A 26423-nucleotide genomic window follows, 5' to 3' on the forward strand; every position below is an offset into this window, starting at 1 on the left:
CCAAGGTTCTGTCCAGCTGTAACCCATAAAGTTGTGGTCATTTTTACTCCATCAAGGTGGTGTCTGGTTCTTACATGTATGGTGGGTTTGCCTCACCTTCCTCCTGTCCCTTAGGCACTGGTTCTGCAAACACCTATTGTTTGGGTTGTGACTTTGCTACATTTCCAGTGTATACAGAATCTGTTGCTGCTTTGCAAAGTAATACCAACTAATGAAAACTTACTTAAACTAGTTCCCTTGACACTATACCTGTTCAAATTCTGTATCACTGGTGCTTTTTTTTTAAATCACTTGTGTGGCTTCCATGCATGTATCATCCTGGGTCTGGATTAGGTCTGAAATTTCTTGTGGATATGGGCTTTTAAAATAAGCATAATTAAATTCTTTCAGCCAGTTAGGGGCCACAAGGCTGTATTTGGTTCAAGCAGCCACCAGAAAAATTCTGGTATTAGATGGGGTTTTTTTGCAGCTACTAAGAAATGTGAATGTAAATGGAGTTTCCGACAGATATCAACACAGTAGCCAATAGCTGGTTCTACTTGGCAAACACCCGTATTATTTCAAATAAGAGATTAATCTAATGGTAATGGATTCTAATGAATGTTAATCTATCTGTCATGGAAACAAAAACACCCATGAGCTGCAATTTCTTTATTAAGGATGAGGCACAGCAATTTCACTTTAACTATAGCTGTCTGTCCTAAACATGGCTGTTCATGGGCTGAGGTCTTCAGTTTAGGCACCACTATAGTAATTTTAAAATGCCCTAAAAATAGCATAAACTTTGGCTCTGACTGAAAGCTATTCTTGTTTGTTTGCCCAGATAAAGCTAAGGTGCCCTTGTCATCCACAAGCTGCAGAGAAATGCTTCTTGGTGTAACAGATGATGACTGAAGGGGATTGTTTAGTCTAAAACCTGGAATGTATTCAAGGAGCACAGAGGTGTGAGGTTAGAACAAGTATTCACTCATCCATGCAAACACTGATGCTGCCTAGAGAGACAAATCATTCCTCAAGCAAGGGTAGAAATGGGGGGGGGGAGGCACATTAGCATACTTTTAAACTGCATCATTAAGTGAATAGCTTTAATGTTGGTAAAAGTGTAGAGCAAAATCAGCTGTTAATGATGGAAGAATTTTGGTGCATGGATATGCCAATATATCTGATAGATGAAATATTGATTTTAACAGGTTTTAAAGATGAAGGATCTTAAGGAGCTTCATTTGTATCTGAAAGGATTAAGACAGCCTGTTCTCTCAGCAGTACTCAAATTTGAAGAGGAAAGAAAGATAAAACAAAAGGAATCAAAAAGGTTACCAAAGACAGGTTAGTAATGAAATACTTCTGTCACGTAGAACAAATATTGAAAAATGTCCAGACTGAACAGGTGCTGATGTTGCTTAGAGATATTTTAGAAGCCACCTATAATTGGCATTTCTTTATTTTATACAGACTGTTGGCTATTCTAATGATTATATTCAGCATTCATCTTGTATCAACTAAAAATGTATTGACTTTATTTTAATGCTATTGCATTTACCCCATAAATGTTTAATCTCATATGTTACTACAGTTACAGCCCAATATTTGCATTTTTGGTTTTGAGCATGAGAACAAGTGAAAGATTTAGGATTAAAAACACAAGAGAAATAATACACAATGAGAATTTTTAATTTATCATTATCTGTATGGCTGGTGGGAGGGCTTATGTAAATTGATGGATTCATGCAATAAAAGAATATGGATATTTGATAATTCTGCAAAAGTTAGCTTTGATATATGAGAGTGAAAAATAGTATTCATCAAGTTACCATTAGTATGGTCTTCATTGTGTGTGGGTGTGAAGTGCTGTCATAACAGCCAACTTAAGGCGACCCCATAGGGTTTTCAAGGCACGTGATTATGGAGAGGTGGTTAGTCATTGCTTTCCTCTGTAAAGTTTTCCTTGGTGATCTCCCCTCCACGTACCAACCCTGCTTAGCTTCCAAGATCTGACAAGATCAGGTTTACTATACCATTCTTTATCCCATTGTCTCTGTTAGTCTCCATATGTATTAGAAAAGTTTCCCCAGTATTTCTTGTCTGCACCACACTTGGCTCGTCTTTGTACAAGGCAGGCTGCTGGCCAAGTGTCTGCAAGTTGGTGGGCATCTGGCCTTTGCACAAGGCATTTTATTTGGTGTGAGATCACATCATATGACATTTCTCATATAAATACTATTATCACTCCATTACCTAAGAACCCTCCAGGAACAATGGATGCATTTTGTTATCTTGGGATTGTCACATTACTTGATAGTATGTCCTCTTGGTTGATGTATAGATATGCCGCTGGCTGTATCTAACCCAAAGCTTATTTATCACATCATAAGGTTTTGTTTTAAGGCACAAAAATAAGTGTGCATGAAGTTTTTGTCATTGCTTGTTTACGTGCAGACTTTACAACGTTCACTGGTAGTAGAGGAATCAATTTCTTAAACAGTTGTTTCTATACTGGTTCCAATATTCAATTAAATGGCGATTATAAAGGCTATAAATGGAACTATGAGCAATTGGAGAGAAGTTAGGCTAGAATTAAGAATAAGGATACAGGGAGAGCATGGTGGGGGGCAGGGAGAACAAAGTAACTTACCTGGGATAAAATGTTGCTTCATCTGTGCTGGGTCCATAAAATCAGGCTATCTGAAATCATTAAACAAGTATAATTAATTTTAATTTTAAAGGGTAAGAAAGGAAAAGAAAAGAAGGTGGGATTTTAGGATTTCAGCAAGCCCATAAAAGTATATTTAGGCTCTTTGAGCCTGTGAACCATCCTACATTGCCTATTCTGAAATTAGTAGTTTAATAAAATTCCAATTGACAAAATTGTCATGAGCATTCTGTAGAACTCTTCCCACATTGCAATTCTCGTTTATTTTTATTAACATTGGGGACCATAGAGATATCTACTGATGTGTAATGTGAATTTCATTATTAATCTTTTATGTTGTGTTAATGAAGAGGAAATTCTATGCATACAAATGTACTAAACTACGCTGATGCTTAGCGATCTTTTTCTACAATGTTTAGCTGAACTCTATGGAGAAAACATATTATAGTTAACATTTGCAGTTGCATCTGCACTGCTTCCAATTATTTTAGTGTCAACTTTGCATACTGCATTCTGAAGACATCCAGTGTATGGTTCATTGTGACATGCTAAAGTCCATATTTTGGCAGTCAAGAGAAACATTTATTCAGTCAAATAACTAAAACACACTGTTTGCAATAGCGTAGCAATTATATTGATATAATACTCAAGTTCAACTTGCTGTGTAAGGTATGTTTTTTTTCTGGGTCTCCCATCCTTCTGTTTGTTATAGATTACCTCTCCCATCTCTGCTAACCATACTTTGATACCCTTGATCCCAAGAAGTGTGGTGTATCTTTACTAATTTTTATCTTGCATTTCTACTGGCAACCCCCAACAATGGGTTTTGTTTAGTGGTTTGTTTAAATTTAATGTTTTGTCTCCTTATTCGAGGAGGAATATTCTAGAGCAGTTTCATTCAGTTACTTTAAACCATTACTACTCAAGTTTATTGAAACTAAAAATATGCCATATATGATGAAGAATGTTCAGTCAAAGTTTGATGAGCAGGGCCAGTATAGCCAGTAGAAGGAGGTAGCCAGGAGGAGGAGGAGCTGAAAAATTAAGTTGAGGCCGATTTTCCTTTTCCCAACAAACAAACAAAGGCATTGCTGTTAGAAGTTCAAATTGATCTCTCAGGTATTACTATTAAGCTGGAAATGAATGAAGTTATATGTTCTCCTTGTATACTATGCAGTCCAGTATCATATCAGATGACAAATAAAGGAGTTTTTATTTAGAATGATATGCGCAGTTGTGTCATCTGTACTTTCATAGCAATTCGCAGCTTCAAGGGATTATGTTGTTTGCTCAACTACCAACAGAAACTATATTGCAGATACTTTATATCTTGGGTACATGGGAAATATGATGTAAAACTTTTTTGAATACTGTTAAGCTAGGGTTATTTGGAAATCTAAGGACTTATTGATGTTTGATACCACTTTATGTTTACTTGACAAATTACTGGGGCATATTAATATCTAAAAGTATTTCATTCATGAGGAGACTTTTCTAAAGAAATAGATTTAGTGGTAAAAGAGAACAAACACAGTGTAGCTGTTGGAGTGTCAAACAAGGGTCTGGGAGTCCCAGGTTTGAATCCCCACTCTGCCATGAAAACTTGAGCTAGTAAGTCTCTCTTAGCCTAACAGGGTTATTGTAGGGTTGTTGTAGTTATTGTAGGGTTGTTGTAGTTATGATAAAATACAGGACAGAGGATATTGGAAGCCATTTTGGTTCCCATTGACCAGGAAAATGCAGTATAAATATTTATTTAAAACATTTATTAGCTGCCTTTCTTAATTATGGAGATCACGACAACTTACAATATAGAGAAAATAATAAAATAGATTATGTAAAATACATTTATTTATTTGTTAGATTTGTATGCTGCCCTTTCCTGATTAGGTTAGGCTCCGAGCGGCTCTCAACAAAACACAATACAATAAAAATACTATGTATTAAATACAATTAAAATTAATTTACATCAGTTAAAACAGGTGCTGTTGAACTATAAGCAGTAAAAAAAAAATAGTGTTGGGCAGCCATCCAGGAGATCTCAACCAAACAAAAGCAAGTCCTCATCAAAAAAAGAAAGAAAGAAAGGTTAATCAAATGATTGATACACACTGAACAGCATTAGAAAAAGTAATAGGCAATGTTTTATCCAGTATGTTCTAACCATTCGTCATGTAACTCCTGGGTTTTTAAACGGTATAATACGTTTTTACTCTGTAATAGGTAGATAATCTGACTGACTTCTATACCTTAACAATTACACATTTAGATATATATTTATTTTACTTGATTAATATTCATGCTTGTCATATGGTATTGTATTCGACTAAGTTTATTTTTCTATTGAATCTGCTTTACTGTTTTTGTATATCAAACGGTTTTTTACCCTTTCCTTCTTTTCCTTTTTGTATCCCCCTAATTATAAAAAATAAACTTTAATTAAAAAAAACCCTGGAGATTAATTTAACTGGAGACAATGGAAGCCAACTCATGTAATATTATCTAGAGGTAGGCTTGCCAGCCTTTAGGTGGGATCTGGTGAGCTCCAAAATTGCAGCTGATTTCCAGACAGCAGAGGTCTGTTGCCCTGGGGAAAGTGGCTGCTTTGGAGAGTGGGCTCTATGGCATTAGACCCCACAGAGGTCCCTCCCCTCCCCGGATGCCGACTTCCCCGGGCTCCAACCCCGGATCTCCTGGAGTTTGCCAACTTGACAACTCTACCTAGAAGTGGAGAGATCCCCTTTACAGCTCACAAGGCTGAGGCTCCCCAGCCTGTTGGATCTTATTGTCTTAACATTAGTGACCAAAATGACAATAAGAAAGTGCCACCGTAATCCATTCTCATTCATTTAATCTGCTGTTGCGCCACTTGAGGTACCATAAAACAAAATGGGCATGTGAATGGCAACCTTTTTAACTCAACACAGGCAGAAAAAGCAACAATCTGGAGGCAGCGCTGGAGCAGAGGACGGCATCATTAGGGTTGCCAGCTCCGGGCTGGGAAATGCCTAGAGATTTTGGGGGTGGAGCCTGGGGGGGGCGGGGTTTGGAGAGGGGAGGTCATGGAGTCCAGTTTCCGGGGCTGCCGTTTTCTCCGGTGGGGGGCTGGTCTCTGTTGCTGGAGAACAGTTGTAATAGTGGGAGATCTCCGGCCACTACCTGGAGGTTGGCAACCCTAGGCACCATCCCCTTCTCTGGATATGTTTCCATGAGAACTGTTCATTTTAATTTGTACCCACCTTCTCTGTTTTACAGATTTCTAGATCTTACTCCTCAAAAAGCTTTTTAATCAAAGCTTTGCTTGTTGAAACATGTTGAATGTTTTGCACCATATTGATCATATTTATAAAGTTCACAGCATACTAAATGTATGTAAAAACATTTTTTAATATATATATAAATATCCCCTTGTTTCAAAAAAAGAAAGAAAGAAAGAAAGAGAGAGAAAGAAAGAAGGGGAGGGAGAGGGAGGCCAGCAGAATGGAAACCATCACTGCCCTCAGTCTTGCAGAACAGTTCTGTCTTACAGGCCCTGGGAACTGTTTTAGGTCCCACTGTGGCCGGATCTCACTAGGCATAAAAACTAAAATTTAAAATCACAATTTAGGATTGCTAATAGCTTAATCAAATGTGGTCCTAAATAAAACTGTCTTCAACTGCCTCCTAAAGATTGAAAGTGAGGGGGCCTGGCACACCTCCCTGGGGAGATTGTTCCATAATAGTGGGTCTGCCACCAAAAAGGCCCTTGTGTACCTATCAAATGAGTTTTTTTGATTGATGAAACAGTCAGGAGGGCCTCTCCCTGTAATCTTAATTCCCAGGCAGGAACATATGAGAGAAGACAGTCCTTCAGATACCCCAGTCCCAAGCTATGTAGGGTGTTAAAGATCAAAACCAACACTTTGAATTGGGTGCAGGCATGGATTGGTAGCCAGTGTTATTGCTGTAAATTTGGGCCACATGCTCCTGCTAGCTGGCCCTGACCAGCAGTCTAGCTGCAGCATTCTGTACTAGCTGCAGCTTCCAAGCACTCTTCAAGAGTAGCCCCAAATACAGTGTATTGCAACAACTCCAGGATGGCATTCTTCCATTTTTTTCCAGGTCTGTCAGGTGACTCCCTACCTGGCTTGCTCTGATCTAGCCACAGTGATCCATGCAACGGTCACCTCCAGGTGAGACTACTGTAACTTGCTCTATGCAGGGCTTCCCCCGAAGTTCCAGAAATTACAACTATTCCAGAATGCAGCAGCTCAGGTCCTCACAACCTGTGCTCTGCTGGCTACAGGGGCTGCAGATTGAGTACTGGATCAAGTTCAAGGATTTGGTATTAACCTTTAAAGCCCTAAATGGTCTGAGACCCTTAAATGTGCAGGGCCACCTCTCCCAATATACCTCCCAGAGAGCATTATGCTCTAAAGAAAACAACCCCCTGGTGTTCCCTGGCCCCAGAGTCATCCAGCTGTACTCAACCAGGTCCAGGGCTTTTTTGGCTCTGGCCTCAGCCTGGTGGAATTCTGTCTAGTGAGACCTGGGTCTTGTGGGACCTAGCTTAGTTCCACAGGGCATATAAGATGGAGATGTTCCACCAGACCTATGGTTGAGGACCAGAACGGTCCTCACAAGCTGGCCTCCCTCCTCCCCTTCCCCCTTTTTCCTTTCTTTTTCCCCTTTCCCCTCCCTCCCTTGCTGGACCCTACCAATAAGCATGCCACAGAAGGGCTCTTTCCACTACTCCGCAGTGACAACTTTAAATCCAGGTGGTGGCAGTCAACTATAGGGAGAATCAACAGCCTAGGCTTTGCCCCTGTAAGTCTGCTGTTGAGCAGGCGGCAGGCAAAGCAGGAAATCAAGCAAAGGCTATTTGACACTGAATGCCAGACAGACCTCTCGAACTCCCCAGCTTTTATGGCACCGGATAGGTCTAGATTTGTCCTAGCACCAGTGGAGTATTTATCCCTGCTAGAGGTGAATAAGTATAGGAGGGCCTTTATGCTGGCAAGATGTGCAGCCCTACCTTCAGCGATTTTAGAAGGTAGATATAAGAGGGTACAGAGATCAGAGAGACTCTGCCCCTGTAAGTTGGGAGAAATAGACACAGTCGAACATGCTTTCCTTAAGTGTCCCTTTAATGAGGAAGCTAGACTAAAGTTCATAGTTCCCTCACTTAAAAAAACTACTGCTAGCTCTGAAGAGGGAAAAACCAAGTACTTACTTTGGGAGGGGGATGCCTCAGTCACAAAGGAGGTTGCTAAATTTTGTGCATTCATTTGTAAGACTTGCTCATAGAGTGGGCCTCGGAAACTTAAATGAATTAATCTTTTAACTTCTTGCTATGGAAGGAATGTTATATTGTTATTATGAGTATGCCAGGTCCCTTATAACTTTGTATTTTATAAGAGTATATATTTATTGTTGTCTGGTTAGTGCCAGACAACATTTACCAGTAAACATGGTCCCTAACCATTCTTTTTTTGGGTCTTCCACTTTTATCCCCGAGTTTTAATTAGAAGTAATTATATTTGTTTATATAAAATATAAATGACTAAACTGAGGCTATCGTATTTTGGTCACATCATGAGACGACAAGAGTCACTGGAAAAGACAGTCATGCTACGAAAAGCTGAGGGCAGCAGGAAAAGAGGAAGACCCAACAAGAGATGGACTGACTCAATAAAGGAAGCCACAGCCCTCAATTTGCAAGATCTGAGCAAGGCTGTCAAAGATAGGACATTTTGGAGGACTTTCATTCATAGGGTCGCCATGAGTCAGAAGCGACTTGACGGCACTTAACACACACACAATTATATTTTATTATTATGAATGTAGAATGTTGTTTAAATTTGAAACTTCTGTAATTTATTCTGATTGTACTTTTGTTGCTGGAAGCTACCCTGAGCCCAGCTTCTGCCAGGGAATGGAATAAAATAAATAAATAAATAGTAAATACATAGTCCAGTCTAGATATGAGTAAGGCATGGGTCACTGTAGCTAGATCTGACTAAACCAGGAATAGTCACGGCTGATGTACCAGCCAGAAGTGGCCAAAAGCACTCCAAACTACTGCAACCAGGCATGGAGCTGGGGAAAGGAGCCCCCGAGGGAGGGGTTTGCCACGTGTGTGCTGGAGCCAGGCACTGGTGGCCCCAGGGGCAGAGAGAAACGTGCTGGATGGGGTGCGCGGTGGCTGCCCCTGCAGAAAAAAAGAGAGGGAGAGCAGCAGCCAGTATTAGCTGCAGCTGGGTGAGCATGTGCACACCAACTGCGGCAGTGCTCCTCCCCATGACTGCCCCCGCCAGACCTACCCAAGATCCAGCCCTGACTGCAGCCACCTGGTTTTCTAAGCTGAGTGCTGTGTCATGTAGCACTCCCAAGCTGTGAACCTGGCTTTTCAAGGGTATTGTAGCCCCATCTAAGACGAGAGATCTGAAGTCCTTGATTCGTGTTTCTACTAACCCAGAGAACCTCTGTCATGCTAGGATTAAGTTTCAGTTTGTTCACCCTCATCCAGCCCATAACTGACGCCAAGCACTGGAGTCAGTAATATATCAATAAACAAACATGCTTACTTTATTCAAGCAGTGTTATTCCACCAGCCCTATCCCTAGGCAGTGAGGCATACAGCAGATTTGGAGTGGGATCCAAAGGACTGTGAGTGGAACAGGTCTTTCCTGTCTCTCCCTTCCTGTGGCATCCCAGTGTGCTTGTTGGGTTAAGGAACACTTTGGGGTGCAATGTGGGTGCCTGCAATGTGTGGGTATGTGAGCATACCCACACATTTGTGGAAGAAAATTGGCAAAAATCACCCCTGTCATGTAAGAAGTGCCTTCGGCATCCAATCTTCTGTGTGTATGTAAATAATTTCAAGAAACTATTCTTGTTTCTCTGAGTAAGAAAATGATACCTCTCTGAAGCTGACACACTTAGAGAGATATTGTGCTACAGCTGGCAGAGAGAAACATTGAGGAAATGATTGTGCCACAATATTGTATAAAGTGGTATATTCTCTCTGACTGATATTTTGTATGTATGTTTTTTCACAGATTTACCAGAGTAGCGTAAAACTGTCTTATCACATATAAAAAGAATAAAGTGAACAGTGGGCAAATTATGTTTCAAAAAATGAAATGTAGCGCACTTACTTTAGTTATGTGTGAATTCAGTCACTGACTTGCATGGGAAGCCGTGCTTCCAACCCACTCATCCCGTCTGCCCCTCAAATTGACTTTCTGATCTGCTGAACTGAACAAAATGACCAGTTAAGAAACTAGTGGACTTTATGACTTGGATCTGTGGTCAGCTGCAAGGTAAAGTGGGAGGCAGATGGTGAAGAAACTTATACATTTTATGTTGGGGAAAGTACAGATCAACCGGATGCCAAGGGTTAGCTCAGCAAATAATAGTTTTGTGGCTCTTTTGTCATGTGGAACAGATTAATCTCAAGCTCATTACAAAATGTTGTTAACATCATAATGTAAGTGTGGATAATTTTGTTTAAAAAAACAGAATTGTAACTGTGTAACAATTTAACTATTGTATGTTAGATCTCCTGGATTGGAAACAAACTGAAATGAAAGAAGAGAAGGAGATGACAAGTCAGTTTAGGCTTTCAGTAGATAAAATGCCTTTCTATGACAAGACTGTTGAACTGCAAGAGTATCAAGACAGGCAGAAGGACTTTTTTGATGATGTGTATGACTTGCATTTTTTAAAGAAACCTCTTCCAGAAATTAAGCCCATGCATGACCCAGGCTGCATTGAGAGGAGGGCCTTTGTTAAAGCATATGGATCTATAAGACTTCGCCCATTGTGTGCTGTGGATAAAGCTTACTGGGAGACTCAGCAATTGGACATTTTGCTTAGAAAAGAGCGGGAAGTTATGCAGATGCAGATTTCTCAAAATGTAGCAAAAGAACGTACTTATCAGTTAACTGACAAAAGAGCTGAATATCTTCAGAGGAAATGCGAACAGGAGAAATGTGTACTTCGTGATATTTTGAAAGAGCGCCAGGAGGAAAGAGCAGCGTTAATTAGAAAAATCAGACGAAAGCATGTTACGTTTTTAGAAAGCAAAGCGGCAAAGACAGTAGAACATACATTTATTCACGGCTTCAGTACTCAGCATACGGCTTTGACAAAAGGCTTATTGAGACTTGATGGCTGGAGGAGCCGCCAGGAATCCAAAGATAAAAGAAGAATTATTGTTAAAAGCATTATAGAAGAACATAAACAGCATAAAGACATGTTTAAACATTTTCAAGAGCAGAGGTATGTAGCTTTTCTTGATTATTCACTGTTAAGAGATACAAATGCTAGAAACAAACCTGTAGATTTTTCAGAAGTATGTTGTTTGGGGGGTTATTTTGTCTGTTGAAAAAGTATAGATTCTAATAACTTACATGATCAGTGGGTGCAAATATTTAGAAATAATGCAAGACAATTTTCAGACTTCTCTATACATTCATATTGTGTCCACAGAACTAAACAACAGGGTTAAGAAGTCAGTTGACCATACAAAGTAGTGATTGATTGAATTTGGGGGGGACACACACAAAACCTACTATGTTTTCAGGAGAGGAAGGGCCTAGTAGTGGGGCTCTATGAGAGAGAAAGAGAGAGGGAAAGAGCAATCAAGAGACATGGGGCAAGGACATGGGGTAACCAGGCTGGGAGAGAGGAAAGTTGAGATGAGGAGGAGAAAGGGGAACAGAGAGAGAGTTCAATAGGTGGAAGGGAAAAGATTCATATGTTGCATGGGTGAAACTGAACCCAAAATGGTGGACTAAAAGGGGGTACTTTATACTAAAAATTTGCCTCTGGGATGAGGGATCTCCTGTCATCACTCTCTGTGTGTGGAAACCCTAAGGAGACAAGTCCAGTCATTTTTCTCTACAATATTTACAACAGCCTGCCCTACCAAAAGTTCTTTTGTTTATGCCAGAATACTTGTGGGAGTCAATGAGAAGATGCCCTATATTTAGGGTTGCCAACCTCCAGATGGTGGACTAGTTCAGTAGTATGACTTTCAGTATCATTTCATTTCTGATTTGGGATACTGCCCTTCTACATATCCGATGATACCTTCATAGGTTAAGTGGAAGAAGTTCACAGAACTTTGGGACACTCTTTGAGATGTGGACATACCTTGGCTGTTACATGATATAGGAGTGAACCGCATCTGGGAAAGAGAATAGGATTTGTCTTCACCTCACATGATTTCTTAGTTGTAGCCCCTTTACTTTCTCCATATAAATCAGTGGAAGTCATTCATAAAGTCCAAAAGGTCTAGCAAGGAGCCAGATCTCCTCTGGATACACTAGATCTTCTTTCACACTTTCTCACTACCACTTGCCTGGGAGGAAAATATGCAGTTTGAAACAGAAGTTATAAGTACCATGACTTCAGAGTATCTACAAGGGCCACTGTGACGGATAAGGGGTTAATCTGCAGCAAGAGCTGACAGACCAAGAGTGGGTGGAGCCAGAGAGCTGACACTCTGAGCTCTGAGAGACAGAAAGTATTCAAAGCTTGGGACCCAGCCTGGATAGGAGGCTGTGAAAGTATTCGAAGCTTGGGACCAGCCAGAGAAGGCTGTGATAGACTGGAAGCTTGGTAGCGAGACTGAGCAGAAGCCAGACTGTACTCTGTGAACCTGAGGGGTTCTGTTAAAGCCAAAGCTATTGACACACACAACCTGTGGTAGTGACAGGAGTGAGAATTGGGTTAGAGAGGGCCCATTCTCAGGTCACAAAGGGGAATTAGTCTCTGAGGTAGAGCTATTCCGGTAGCAGGGAGGTGTGGAGGATTACAGCCACTGAGGTGGGGTAGTCAGAGAGAGAACTGGAAGAGGGATTTTGGATATTTCCCCAAACTTCTGTGAGTTCTCTGAGGAGGGAAAGGAACTCAGACTTCCTTCGCTCCTGTGAGCTAGACTGGGGACAGAGTCTGAGAGTCTGAATCTGAGTAAGCGTGAAACTAAGGACTGAAGAAACTTGAGTGAAGAAAACATCTAAGCTATTTCTCTGAAGTAATCTTGCATATATAAATCTGACTGAGTTTCCCCTCCAAATTCTGCCTTTTCCTTGAAAATCAATCTCTGTGAGTTCTGTTCAATAAACTTCCCTGTTTTGTCTGTTTAAGTTAAAAAGCCTTGTGTCATCTTTCTCTCTGAGGTAAATACTGGTGTGGGACTGGAGGAGAAGGAAAATAATCTCCTCACAAATATACTCAGGCCAACGCTTTTCCCTCAGCATATACGGCCGGGCTGAGTGAGTGGGATATTGAAGTGGCTGAAAGGGGGGGTGCGTCATAGCCACCATTTTGGATCATCTCTCCAAGAGAGTCAGTGTTAGTCTGAAGGTGTAGCGTTGCAATAGGAGATATTGTGTGTGGGGGGGCGGGGGCAGGAAGACTAGACTTTTCCCCAATGGTGGTAAGTCCAGTGATGGGAGAGGGCGCTTTGTGTGTGTGTTATGTGCCATCAAGTTCCTTGCCACTAGGGTTGTAAAAAAAAATCATTGAATTTCGGGTTCAGGTTTATTGGGCCCAATATTTTTAGGTGAACCTGGAATAAACCAAATACCCATACTGGTAAATTTTGGTATTTGGCTTATTTCCGGGTTTACCAAAAAAATTCAGGCCCATTATAGTCTATGATGATTTTTTTCGAAGCTCCTATGGGGGCATTTTTGGAGGTAGAGCCCCCAAATTTGCAGCGGTCAAAAACTGGTCAAAAAAAGAAAGAAAAGGGGGAGAAAGCAGAGAGCTGTGCCTCTGAGCAAAGGCAAATAGCTGAACCCGAAAAAGCCAAATAATTATTCAGCTTTTTCAGGAATAATCTACACAGCTTTGGGGAGACACCCAGATGTTGATGTTCTGTAAACTCAAAGCCCACAAATTACCAAAATGGCTAATTTTGGGTTTATTTTTGGTTCGGGTTTATTGATATGCACAACCCTACTTGCCACTTATGGCAATCCTATGAATTAATGTCCTCCAAAATGTCCTAGCATTACCAACATTGCTCAGGTCTTTCAAAATGAGGACTGTGCCTTCCTTGACTGAGTTAGTCCATCTCATAGTGGGTCTTCCTCTTTTCCTGCTGCCTTCAACTTTTTCTAGCATTATTGTATTTTCCAGTGAGTCTGATTTTCTTCTGAAATTCTCTTATATGCTTCAGTAACCAACGTAAATTTGCAGTATGATCTCCGGTGCTGCTTCCTTTTCTGAATCTAGCTCAAACAACTGGCATTTCTCTTTCCATATATGGTAACAGTTTTTATTTTAAGATTTTGAGCATCACTTTAATCACATGAGAAATAATGTGATAGTCAATAGTTGCTGCAGTGTTTGACATCTTTTTTGGAATTGGAATGAAAATTGACCATTTCCAATTTGTAGGCTGTTGTTTTATTTACATATTTTTGTTGGCATTTTTATGGACTCTTGGCTTGGAATAGCTTTATCGATATCCCATCTATTCCTGTTGATTCTCCCAATTGCTCTCAGTGCGGTTTTTACTTCACTGTCTAAAACTGTAGGTTCTTCTTCAAAAGATTTTTCTTGGAAGGAGTCTGTTATCCTTTCATTTTTTTATTTTGTCTGCTTCAGTTATTGTATCTGTGTTGATCTTTCAGCGTGTCTAACCATGCTTTAAATTTCCATTCGATTTCTTGGATCTTGTGGAACAGATCTCTTGTTCTTCATTTTTTGTTGTTTTATTTCTTTACACTGGTTATTATAATAGTTCTTGGACAACCCATTTCTGAAGGGGGGGCAAAGCTCCTTAGAAACCAGCGTGAACCCATCACGGAATAAGGTGGCATCTACACTGGCACAGGAGCAAACATGCCAGCAACTGGGAGCCACCACCCCACCCCCTGCCAGTACAGCCACGGTAGATCATTGTTTTTCTTGATCATGAAAATCATCCAAGCTTAAAGTGACTTCACATTTTACACAGAATGAGGAAAAAGGAAGTTTGAGTGATCCGTGTTTGCTGTTTCTTTCATAACATGGGATTTGGGTCTCTCAGATATTCCCTGGGAAGCCCTATGAGTTAGTAGAACCAGAAAGAAGATACATGAGTTGTTCAGACTCTCTTCTCAGCATCTTTGTAATTCATGAAGCACACACAGTTCCACTCTGAAAACAGAGTACATTTTGTTTTCATTTTTTGTTAGTTTCATGTAGTGTTGCCAGGTCTCTCTTCGCCACTGGCGGAAGGTTTTTGGGGTGGAGCCTAAGGAGGGTGGGATTTGGGGAGGGACTTCAATGCCATAGAGTCCAATTGCCAAAGCAGCCATTTTCTCCATGTGAACTGATCTTTATCGGCTGGAGTTGTAATAGCAGGAGATCTCCAGCTAGTACCTGGAGGTTGGCAACCCTAGTTTCATGTTAGGCATGCATAGTTTCCTCCCCCCCCCCATGTAAAGTAAACCGCTTCAGACTTAGTAATACTTCTGCTTCTGTATCCTTGCCAACAAGAAAATCTTAGCATGCCAAACAGGCCAATTTATACCTGAATAATCTCATTGTCTTTATGTTATCACATTAGTGCTATCTGAGCAACTTTGCTGTTTTCAGTAGGTTTTCATTTGCCTAATTGAAATGGGTAAATGGTCTTTTGCTAAAAGGTGAGCTGGAATACTTCTTTCTCCACTTCCCTTCATTCCCCCCCTCCCCTTCTCTAGTGTCAAGAAAAGTGGACAGTAGTTAGATCTTTCCACTTGCTGGTTGTATTTTATAGAAAAAGAATAAGGTTAATATGTGATCTCACCTGCATTTGTTGTTACTGTTGGGAAAGGAAGTTAATGAAACACTGATGTAGTGTGTCAAATTAAAAATCAAGCATAAACCATAAAGGTGAATTTAATTAACTAAATGCTATTGTTTTATCTTTGCATGATTGAGTACAATTTAACATTGGAGTGAAATGGATAAATGAAATATTAACATCAGCCTCGATTGAAAAATATCGCCTTAGTCAAGATATTTCAGCTCTATTTATTTTTGTAAATTTGTACGCTTATAGAATTTTCCTATTTACATTTTTCAGCACTGGGTGAGTCCCAGTAAGGGACACTCAATCCTCCACAAGAGGGGGCCCAACCTTTTTGAGCCTGTGAGCGCGTTAAGAATTCTGACACAGCATGATGTGCACAGCAACAAAATGGCTGGCACAAGAGGCGAAGCAAGCGACTAAATTATTGCCCCTGCTTAACTTCAGTTACACACATTTAGATCTTTGTGCAGGGGGCTTCCCTTAGATCTTTAGAGAAATGACTAAAGTCAGCTTGGCCCTCAGGATATTGTAAGCATCAATCTGATGTGGAACTAACAAGTAATGCTATGGAAAGTGACAAGGAAATTGAGGTGTCCCAGTGGCTTCTGTGGAAGAAAAAGAAATTCTGTGGAAACAGATAAGTGGATAACCATATCCATGGCATATCATACTTGGGGATATGCTAAAATTTCAATCCAATCTTAAACAGATTTAGAAACCTTCTAAACCCATTGATTTCAATTGACTTAAAATGGACTGTTTTGGAATGTTTTGTTGGTATGTCAACAATTTTCAGTGCCTTTCCCCTCTTAAATATATATAATATAAGAGAAGATATATTGTCTTCTCTTGAGTTGCTCAGGAGAAAGGTGGGTATATAAAGATTCGAAATAAAATGTTTTCAAGTATTTTTGCAATTAAAGTAGTTGTCACATAAAGCTTTGAATTTGTTTGAATTTAATATTTAACCTACACTGGACTTATATTTTTCCTCATCAAATATTTTTCAAGTATTTGTTGCTATTGGGACATCAAATTAACATGGGATAATTGTAATATTTTGTTTAGTAAAAATGTCAAAATAAATATGCTACATCAGATTGTGCAAATTGTAGGGCATTGGAAAATTCTCCAATTTATATTTTTGTGTAAAACTCACATCTTTTTGTGTAAGTTACCAAAAAACTGCATACTATATGATTAATGTAAAAATTTATTCCTGAGGTACAGGAATACTGTGTTCGAATAATAGTTAGAAAAGAATGTCTGGAAGTGATGAAAGACTATGACTTCTTTCTCTTTAGGCAAACCATGTTACAACTTCGAGGTAATGCTGAAAGATTTTTTCGAAAATATGTGGTTGATGAAAGGGCTAAGGAGAAATCCCAGCAAGCCAAGGCAAAAGTTGCAACTATAAAGGAGCCCAGAGTGAAAATAATGTACAAATTGCCAGTAATTGGCAGTTCTGGCAGAGCAGTGCCTATAGAAGAATATGATGTTTAAGATGGTAATGTACAATGTGGGAAGTGAACATGATAACCCAATTGTGATTTGTTATTTGAATGCTACTGATAAAAACTTTATTGTCTTTTAATTTTATAACATGATTCTGTTAGCACTGATTTTGTAATATACCCGGAGGATGGGGGAGAATAGATACAATAGGATAATTTGAAACATTTCAGTATTTACACGGGGTTAAAGAAGAAAACTACATTAGCCAGTGTTCTGATTGTTAGCAAATGTTGACTTTTAAGCAGCAAATATTTCTAAAAATAGATACAATTACCTCTCTAGTTAGATTTAAAATTAAATTAGTCAACGCCACATAAAATTATTGCAGAAAAATTCACTGGTGCTAATGTAGCAAAGTAGCGCAAGTGCAATTAAAATTTTTGACTACACTTCTTTCAGGCAGGACTACTGGAGCTCTTCATCAGTGATTCTTCAGTCACTGTATATACAACAATGCCATAAGCCATTAGCTCTAGATAGTATGTGTTTTCAGTTGCACTCTTGCTATGCCTAATGCAATAATTTGGTCCCAGCTGCTAACTTTCATTAATACGCTGTGTACTTTGATTAGTTTCATTAGCTGCTTTCCTATGTGTAATTAATTATTCTTCTAGTTGATTCTGCTTTAATTCTTTTTACATATATTTCTCCATGTGGGTCGAATGCAGGAAGAGAAGACTCAAACAGTTCCAAGGAAAGGTGTCAGGCCTTCTCTTTCCCCTCCCAGCTCGCTAAAGGAAAATCCTTATTTGAACAATTTTAACAACCGTTAAAACATAGGGCAGGAAGGAAAGATCACTAAAGGAAAGACAAAACAAAAATCCTTTACCAGCGGGTGGAAGAGGCAACAGAAGGAAACAGATGAATTTCTCTGGGGAGAGAGTTACAGAGTTTCAGTGCCATGACCGAGAAGGCCCCCTCCCAGGATGCCATCCTCCTAATCTCAGAATGTGATAGCACCCAAAGTAGTGCCTCAGATGATGACTGTAGTGGTCATGTAGGTTCGTAAGGGAGTAGGTGGTCTTTCAGGTATGCTGGCCCCATGCTATATAGGCCTTTAAAAGACAACACCAGTACCTTGAATTCTGCCCAAAAACAAACTGGGAACCAGTGTAGATGGACCAAGGCTGGAGTGATATGGTGCCTATGACTCACTCTGGTCAATATCCTGGTGGAAGCATTCTGAACCAACTACATTACAACAATCATAGATGTTAAAAGGTGACGCACCACAGGGGCCAGATATTTTCTGCCCAGGAAGGGCCACAGCTGGCTAACCACTTGAAGCTGGTAAAAGGCAGTCCTGGTCACAGCTGCCACTTGCTTATCCAGCAGTAGGCCTGGGTTCAAGAGCGTTTCTTCAAAGGAAGTGCAACCCCATCTAGAAAGGGTGACACCTTCAGTCTCTGGTTAGACCTTCTGGCCAACAGTAGTGCTTCCTTCCTGTTGGGATTACTCTGCAGTTTATTAACCTGCATCTATTCTAAAACTGCCTCCAGGCACCAGCCTCCCTGGAAGCACGAGATAAAGCTGAGTGTCATCTACATATCCATGACAACCCAACCCAAATCTCCAGCTGACTTCACCCCACAGTTCCATGTAGGTGTCCAAGAGCATACAGGGTAAGAGGGAGCCTTTGGAACCCCACAGACCAAAGGCTAAGAGGCTGAGCAGCAGTCCCCCAACACCACCTTCTGAAACCTACCCTCTGTGTAGGACAGGAACCACTGCAAAATGGTGTCTTCCAATCCCAGTCTGGAAAGGCAGTCCAGAAGGATACCATGATTGATAGTATTAATAGCCACTCAGAAGTCCAGGAGAACCAATAGAGTCTCTATCTTTCTGTCTGTCTCCCAGCTCAGGTTATCCATCAGGGTGACCAGGGCTGTTTCAGCCCCATAACCAGGCCTGAAACCAAACTGGCAATGATCCAAACAATCTGCTTCATTCAGCAAAGTTTGAAGTTACCCAGTTACCACCCGTTCAATCACCTTGCTCAAGAATGGAACATTTGAGACTGATCAGTAGTTATTCAAATCTCCTGGGCCCATGGTAGTTGTGACTGATACAGGGTTAAATGTAGACTCTGAGACAGGAATTCCGTCAGCCAATGCCAGCAGGCAGTGAGTGGAGTTTGGTGAGCTGACAGGGAGTCTTCTCTGAGGGGAGGGAGAAGATCTGGATTTTTTGGCTCTGAGCTCCCAACCTGTGCAGTTGTGTGTTGAGACTCATAGAACCTGTGTGTCCATATATTACCTAGCTTACATAAACCAAACCTGAGTGGTGACAAAGGGAAGATTGGGGTAGAGAGAGAGAAAAAAAAACATTTAATCAGTCACAAAGTGAGAGGTGGCTCCTGAAATAGGGAGACTCCTACTTCAGTGTTTTGGGGAAAGATGTGTGGGCAAATCTGAGGAGAGAGAAACAAGGGGGGGGGGGTTGTGGATAAACCTCCATTCTCCAGTGTCCTCCATGGAAGAGAGATCTGTAGGGTCTTCTTTCCTGTACTAGGGTAAACCGAGTCCACACTGAGTATAACCTATATTGAACAAAGTCTGAATATTTACTGAATAGACTGAAGAGTCTGTGCTGTAAGTGCTGTGTGTGCTGTATCTTGTAACCATCTTAGCGTTGTACATCAAGCAGTAATCATTCAAGATCTGAACTGTTCCTAACCAACTGAGCTTTGTACCTCGCTAGAAGTAAAGCTATCCATCTATCTACCTCTCTGTACTTCACTTATCTTCATTATTATAAGCAAATAAACTTCACTTATCTTTGTTATTATAAAATCAGCTACAGCCTGTAAGCCTCTCCATTTCATCTGAGGGAAGGAAAGGGAAAGTTTCTCCTCACATAACAATGGTGGCAAGCTTGTGGGTCCAGGGAAGCTAATACCTCACAGTAGTCTTCTTAAGTCGTGGGCACAAGGCATCCTGTTTCAAAGCTGGGGCAACCACCTCCTCTCTCAACCCAGTCAGCCACCCCACCCCAGCAGATTTAAGTAGCCAGGAAGGACAAGGGTCATACAAATTGGTGGTAGGTCTCAAACCTCCAAGGACCCTGTCCAAATTATCAGACTGAAAAGTATCCCAAAACACTACACAAGTTGCCACCCTGGCACCATCTAACCTTGTAACTGCTAATGTAGAGTCCAAGTCTGTATGAATACAAGAGATCATTAACTCCACTGGCCTACACTATGCAGAAACATGGTGGCAGGAAATATTGTTTCTTTGTCTCCATCACTGCCATGCAGTATGCTTTAAAATGAGCTTTAGCCCATGTCTTATCAGATTTGTCCTGAGCCGTCTTCTACTCTTGCTCTTGCCACCTCCCTTGTCTTTTCATCACCTGCAGCCCTCCAGTAAACTAAAGGGCTTCCTGGGCTCTAACAACTGTGAGAGGATACATGGGAGCTATCATGTCAACTTCCTGGGATATTTCCTTATTCCAGAGGTCAACCAGAGCACTGACAGGAGCACCAGCCACATCAACATGAAAATTTCCTAGAGCTGTCAGAAAGCCATTTGGATCCACCTGGCTCTGGGAGCAGACCCCTGCTGAGTCTTGGTCTCCATGTAAATCTAAACCCAAGCAAATAGCAATCTGTTCATGACAAAGGAACTATCACTTACCCTCACATTCCTCCTGCCTCACATTCCTCCTGCCCAGAACCAAATACCAGATATGTATATATCTGAGTGTCACCTGTACAGAGTGTCATTTGTACAGTTGGTAGGACCAGATATTACCTAAGATAGGCCCATGGTTGTCATGGTTTACAAAGATTATACCTTTTATAATTCAGATGTAATCCTGTAGGTAGGTTGAAATCTTGCCTTCTAATTGTTATGTATCTGAAGCTCGAGAGGTAGGCCACTTTACTCATTATACACTTTTTTTTTTGGTTCATATATTCTACTGTGATATCTGGCTAAACAAGTTTTATAGCAAAAGTAATTTTTATGACATTTTCCCCAGAATGCCGCTATAGGTCTGCAATTTAAAGGGGAAGATGCATACATGAGTAGATGTCCTATTTAATTGTTTCTCCTCATGCCACCTTTCCACCAAAAATCACCAAATCCTAAACTGCTTTTAATACTCCTCCTGAGGAAAACATACAGATATCCATATTTATTTCCTAGTGCATGTAAAAGTAGCTTGACATAGTAATTTTCATTAGGAAAATGTCTCAAAGGCAAAGAGTTAAGTAGTGCCTCTTTTCTGCTTCAGTCTCTCCCTTTGAATCAGAGCCTCTGCATCTACATTCTATTAAAAGTAATTGTTGGGGGAAATAATCATGGAATAACAGAACGTGTAGTTCTGCCGTGAATATGCAACCCCAGCCAACAATGTTCAACTGATGGAACTATTTCTGCCTGTGAAGTGTGACTTTCTGTTCTCCACCATCCTGCTGCAGGCTAAAATACTCCCTAAAATGCTGCTCTTGGGGGTCCCCTGGAAATAAGATGGGGAAACGTCTGTAATGGTGTATTACCACCACTCCTGCCCCATGATGGGAGAATTCCTTTTAAAACAGTTAAATGGGAAAGAGTCATTTTGCCTTTTCCAAAGCAACACATTAACCACTAAACCAAAGGCCTGTGTTGAGAGGATTATTCTCTTCAATAACTCCTCTTTGTGGATAACCAGCCCACTGATTGAAGAGAGATCAGAAGTTTATTTATTCTGGATGTCAATTGAAAACTTTGCGTCCCAGTGAATAGGGTCGTGCAAAAAAAAAAAAAGTACATTTTGGGTTTGGATTTATTGGGCCCAATTTTTTTCAGTAAACCAGGAATAAGCCAAATACCCATACCAGTAAAGGGGTATTTCAACTTTATTTCTGGTTTTACAAAAAAAAAAAAAAAAATCGGATACATTATAGTTTATGGGGATTTTTTTCGAAGCTCCTGTGGGAGCATTTTTGGAGGTATGGTCACCAAATTCACAGCATAGCTGCAAGGGACTCTCCTTAGATTGACACTGAAGTTTGGTGAACGTTGGGACGGGGGTCCAATTTTATGGGCCTGCAAAGGGGTCACCCCCATTCCCCAGGCATTTGCGAGCCAAGCTGTCCATTTGTTTTCAGGTTTAGAAGTGCAGCGTTGCTGAGGACTGGCGGAAAGAGCCAATTGGCAGGCTGGTGCCTCAAGGTCTGGGGGCTCTGTTTGTATCTGGGGTGCCTAGCATGATGTCCATGCAAATTAGTTTCCAAACTGAGGAAAATGGCTTAAATGGAAGAAAAATAAGGTACGAAAAACATTTCTTTTGGTGGCAAATGACATCCTGTGAACAGTCCTTTCTTTTAAATGACCCTTCTGCCTCCAGACTATCCTGATCCAGATCACTTCACTGAATGGTGATGGATAGTTTGGTTTGACCAAGCTAGCTCTGATTACATGACCCCTACCTCAAAAGGCCCTAACAAAACCAGTCAAAGATAGAAAAATGGGAGAAAGCTCAGAGCTGTGCATCTGAACAAAGGCAAATAGCTGAAACCCAAACTCTATTTGGCTTTTTCAGGAATCGCCTATTTGGCTTCAGGCAGATTCCCAGGTTTTGGTATTTGGTCGACCGAAAACCCCAATATTGCTGAAACGGCTAATTTTGGGTTTATTTCGGTTCGGGTATATTGATATGCACAACCCTACCAGTGAAAAATCACTCTGATTTTAAATAAAAGTCTCAAAAATAAAGTCTAATCATCAGTCTAATCACTCTTGAAATGAGTAAATATGTAAGAATCACAATGATACAAAAACTTGCATATGTAAATGAAATTAGAAACAGAAAGACATGCATCTCATCCCTTATCCTATGTAGGTCAAGATTAAAAGATAAAATACAATTTTTGAGATTCTCGCCAAAGCACTTGAATCTGTGAGATTCAGTGGTGTTTTGGGTGTGGCTATTTTATATTGGCACAGGTACGTGACACTCTCATGGCTCTATCAAAACCAGTTAATTAACCTTATATGTTGGAACTATTTCCAAGCTTAGAGTAACTTTCCCATAGAAATGTTGCAAACCAGTGATTTGCTCGTTCCTCACATTGCAAGACTTATTTCTGGGCTAGTTTCCAATGATTCACAATTATCTTTCCAAGGGTGTCACAGTATGAACTTTACTGAAATGGTAAAAATGAATTATCAGGCCTGCTTTGTTTGATCACTGTCAAACTGGGTCTATAACAGGTTCACTCACCCTGCATCCTGGGTTCTTGACCCCCACATATCTGTAAATTAAGTTCTGAGTATTGAACACACAGTACATATCTGATTGAAAGTCCTGGTGGGGGACAGCAAAATTTTATAACATGTAAATCAGTCCTTATTTAGCAATAGACTTAAAATATTTTATATGGTTTGCCCTAACATTCCCAGACCTCTTATTTTGCCACAGCTTAGACTTTCCATGCCTGTTCTCCATCAATTATGTTACTTCTTTTGTGTCTTTCTCTCCATTTAAAGATAAAGGTCCCCTGTGCCAACACCGGGTCATTCCCGACCCATGGGGTGACGTCATAACCCGATGTTTACTAGGCAGACTTTGTTTATAGGGTGGTTTGCCAGTGCCTTCCCCAGTCATCTTCCCTTTACTCCCAGTAAGCTGGTACTCATGTTACCGCCTCGGAAGGATGGAAGGCTGAGTCAACCTTGAGCTGGCTACCTGAACCCAACTTCCGTTGGGATCGAATTCAGGTCGTGAGCAGAGCTTCGACTGCAGTACTGCATCTTACCACTCTGTGCCACATGGTATCTCTTCAATTATCTTAAGACCAAACTACAAAATGAGTCAGGTTTAGTTCCCCTGGAACCACACAACAGCTAAAGGGAACGGTGTTTTTAAAGTCTTCAGCGCCCCACTTTGGCTACAGAAAACAGCACTGGGCAAGGCAGGAGCCCCTCTTCCCATGCCACAGTCCAGGAGTGTCTCAGGCCCCTGCAGACTCACAGACCCCTATTCCCTGCAAGTGCAAGGAAAGTTAGTTGATCTGGGGAACTGACCTGACATGTTAGAAATCGTACTGTTTGCTCCTTATATTTTAGACATTTTTGCTCAATGAATCTCTTGGTCTGTCTTCTTTCAGCTGTATCCTCAGATGACCTCTCCAGTCTGTTTTCTTCATTTTTGCTCCAAGGCTCTAAGAGAAAAGAATTTCCTTTTTTGTACACGGGGCTGCTACACAGCTTATGTGTGGAATGCTATAGCCCATCTGTTCTCAAGGATAAGAAGAGGGAAACATGGTTGGTCAGTGCTGAGGCAATGCACTGACTTTCCATTGTTTTCTGGGCTTAGACCAAAGATGTTGGATTTAGACCTTAAAATCTGTTTGATTGCTAGGGTTGCCAGTTCTGGGCTGGGAAATACCTGAAGATTTTGGGGGTGGAGCCTAGGGAGGGAGGGTTTGGGGGAGAGGAGAGAACTCAGCAGGGTATAATGTCAAGAGTCCACCCTCCAAAGCAGCCATTTCTTTGGTTGTCTGGAGATCAATTGTAATAGTGGGAGATCTCCAGGTGCCACTTGGAGGTTGGCAACCCTATGGATTGCCTCTGCCTACAACTTCCCACTTATTAAGGCTTGTGAGAAGTGCCCTACTCTTCATTTAAAAGATAGGAAAGACGAGACCTACACACATTCCTTTTTTATGCTGCTACCCTACCTGTGTTGGATCCAGTTTCCTTTTCAATTATAAATTATGCATATTCTTTTGATATTAAATATTTCTTTTTCACTTTTGTCTATAGTATGTTATTGTTTTTCATGTATGTAAATTTCTTTCCTTCCTTCCTTCCTTCCTTCCTTCCTTCCTTCCTTCCTTCCTTCCTTCCTTCCTTCCTTCCTTTTTTTTTTTGGGGGGGGGGAAAACTTATTTCTAAAATATTAGTTTTTCCTTTTCTGGAACGTTTGCGTTGCTGTCTGCAGAGTTTGTTGTTGCTGTCTTTCTTTTCTTATACAGTTTCTGATTGTTAGTAGTTCTGTCTTAACTACAATACATTAATCTAACTATAATACATTAATTATTCTTTTCTAGCTACTGGTGCTTTATTTTATCTTTCCTTAGACATAAAATATTTTGATATTTCCCCCGCTTTATTTGCATTCTGCTTCATGTGAACCTCTCCTTTTTTGCTATGGTCTTTCTCTTTGCATTTGTGCATACTCAGAAACCGCCAGTGTTTGCCTTCAGAATCCTTCAGCTATCAGTGAGGACCCTGACTGTGTTTCCTGGTTTTGGCTTTATAGTTTTTCCCCCAAACTTCAACATTTCCATCAAGGATGTTATCTCCTAACATGTTGACTGTCTGAATGCAAAATAAAGATCACATCATACTAAGTCAATCAAGATGTATTATTTGTGCAAAGAACAAAGAAAATGAATGGACTTTACTAGTATATCACAGGTATGAGAGCCCTAGAAAAAGCAGCAACAAAACCTCAAAGCATTCTTCCTTAACTTCTGACTTTAATTTAATTTACACTTTTAAAGGTAGTGAAAGGAGGGCACAATGCTTGTAAGGGATTGTGATTTTAATAAAAATTACCTAATCTGTTACAAATTTAGCAAAAGGGCAAAAAGGGGTGAGTCAACAAAGGTTATGCTTAAAAGAAATAGGAATCTGGGAAAATACATGAGGTTACACTCTGGCTGTCTATTCTCCCAGACTTTGTGAATTTATGAGGCCATGAAGTACAGGATAAATGATAACGTTCTCTTGTTATTTATCATTGCTTCTGATCACGAGTAAGCTATCCCTTTGGGGGGGGGGGAATGTGGCACTTAATTGAGGCCTCTTTTTGTTATTATAGACAAAGTTGTTTGCAGTCATACTGCAGCCCAAAATCCAGAACAAACCCTAGTCTTCATAATCTCTTTATTGGGACCAGCTTTAATGGCACAAAAGCTTTTGAGTTCAAGCAAACTCTTCCTCATTGGATGTTATGTATGTATGTGTTGTCAAGTTGCAACCGACTTATGGTGACCCCAGCAAAGAGTTTTCACAGCCAGGTTAGATATTACACTATAAAAAATAAAAGAAGTTGGGGTGAATAAGATATTCTTGGCCATGATTTTAAAGGCTCTGGCATTCAGCACAGAGATACCATGAGAGAAGGCCTTTGATATCATAGCCTGGAATGCCTTTTTCTCCCCCTCCTTCTTTTTATTTTTATATTGTAACATCTATCCTGAGGAAGAGTTCTGTCTTGGGTTGCCAACTCTGGGTTGAGATATTCCTGAAGATTTGGGGTGGAGCCTGGAGACAGCAGAATTTGGGTAGTGTAGGGACCTCAGCTGCTTATAATGCCACAGATTTCCCCCTCCAAAGCAGCCATTTTTTCCAAGTCTCTGAAGTCTGGAGATTATATGTAATTCCAGAAGATCTCCAGGCCACACCTTGAAATTGGTAGCCCTAGCTCTATTGATCGCAAATAGTTACACATACTTTTTTGTCACTGTAGCAGCTC

The 26423-nt window shown here is 40.6% G+C and overlaps 1 protein-coding gene across 1 annotated transcript in view; it reads left to right on the top strand.

Annotated features, from left to right (window-relative positions):
• The window catches only part of LRRIQ3 (leucine rich repeats and IQ motif containing 3), a 37123-nt gene extending 20189 nt beyond the window's left edge, over window positions 1–16934 (top strand). Inside the window, exons 5-7 of the mRNA XM_056844757.1 lie at window positions 1191–1326; window positions 10192–10915; window positions 16736–16934. Coding sequence (XP_056700735.1) covers window positions 1191–1326; window positions 10192–10915; window positions 16736–16934 — 1059 coding nt within the window. The remainder of the gene's footprint in view (window positions 1–1190; window positions 1327–10191; window positions 10916–16735) is intronic.
• Window positions 16935–26423: the final 9489 nt, after the last annotated feature.

Source organism: Euleptes europaea, chromosome 2 (genome assembly GCF_029931775.1).
Source record: "Euleptes europaea isolate rEulEur1 chromosome 2, rEulEur1.hap1, whole genome shotgun sequence".
NCBI lineage: Eukaryota > Metazoa > Chordata > Lepidosauria > Squamata > Sphaerodactylidae > Euleptes > Euleptes europaea.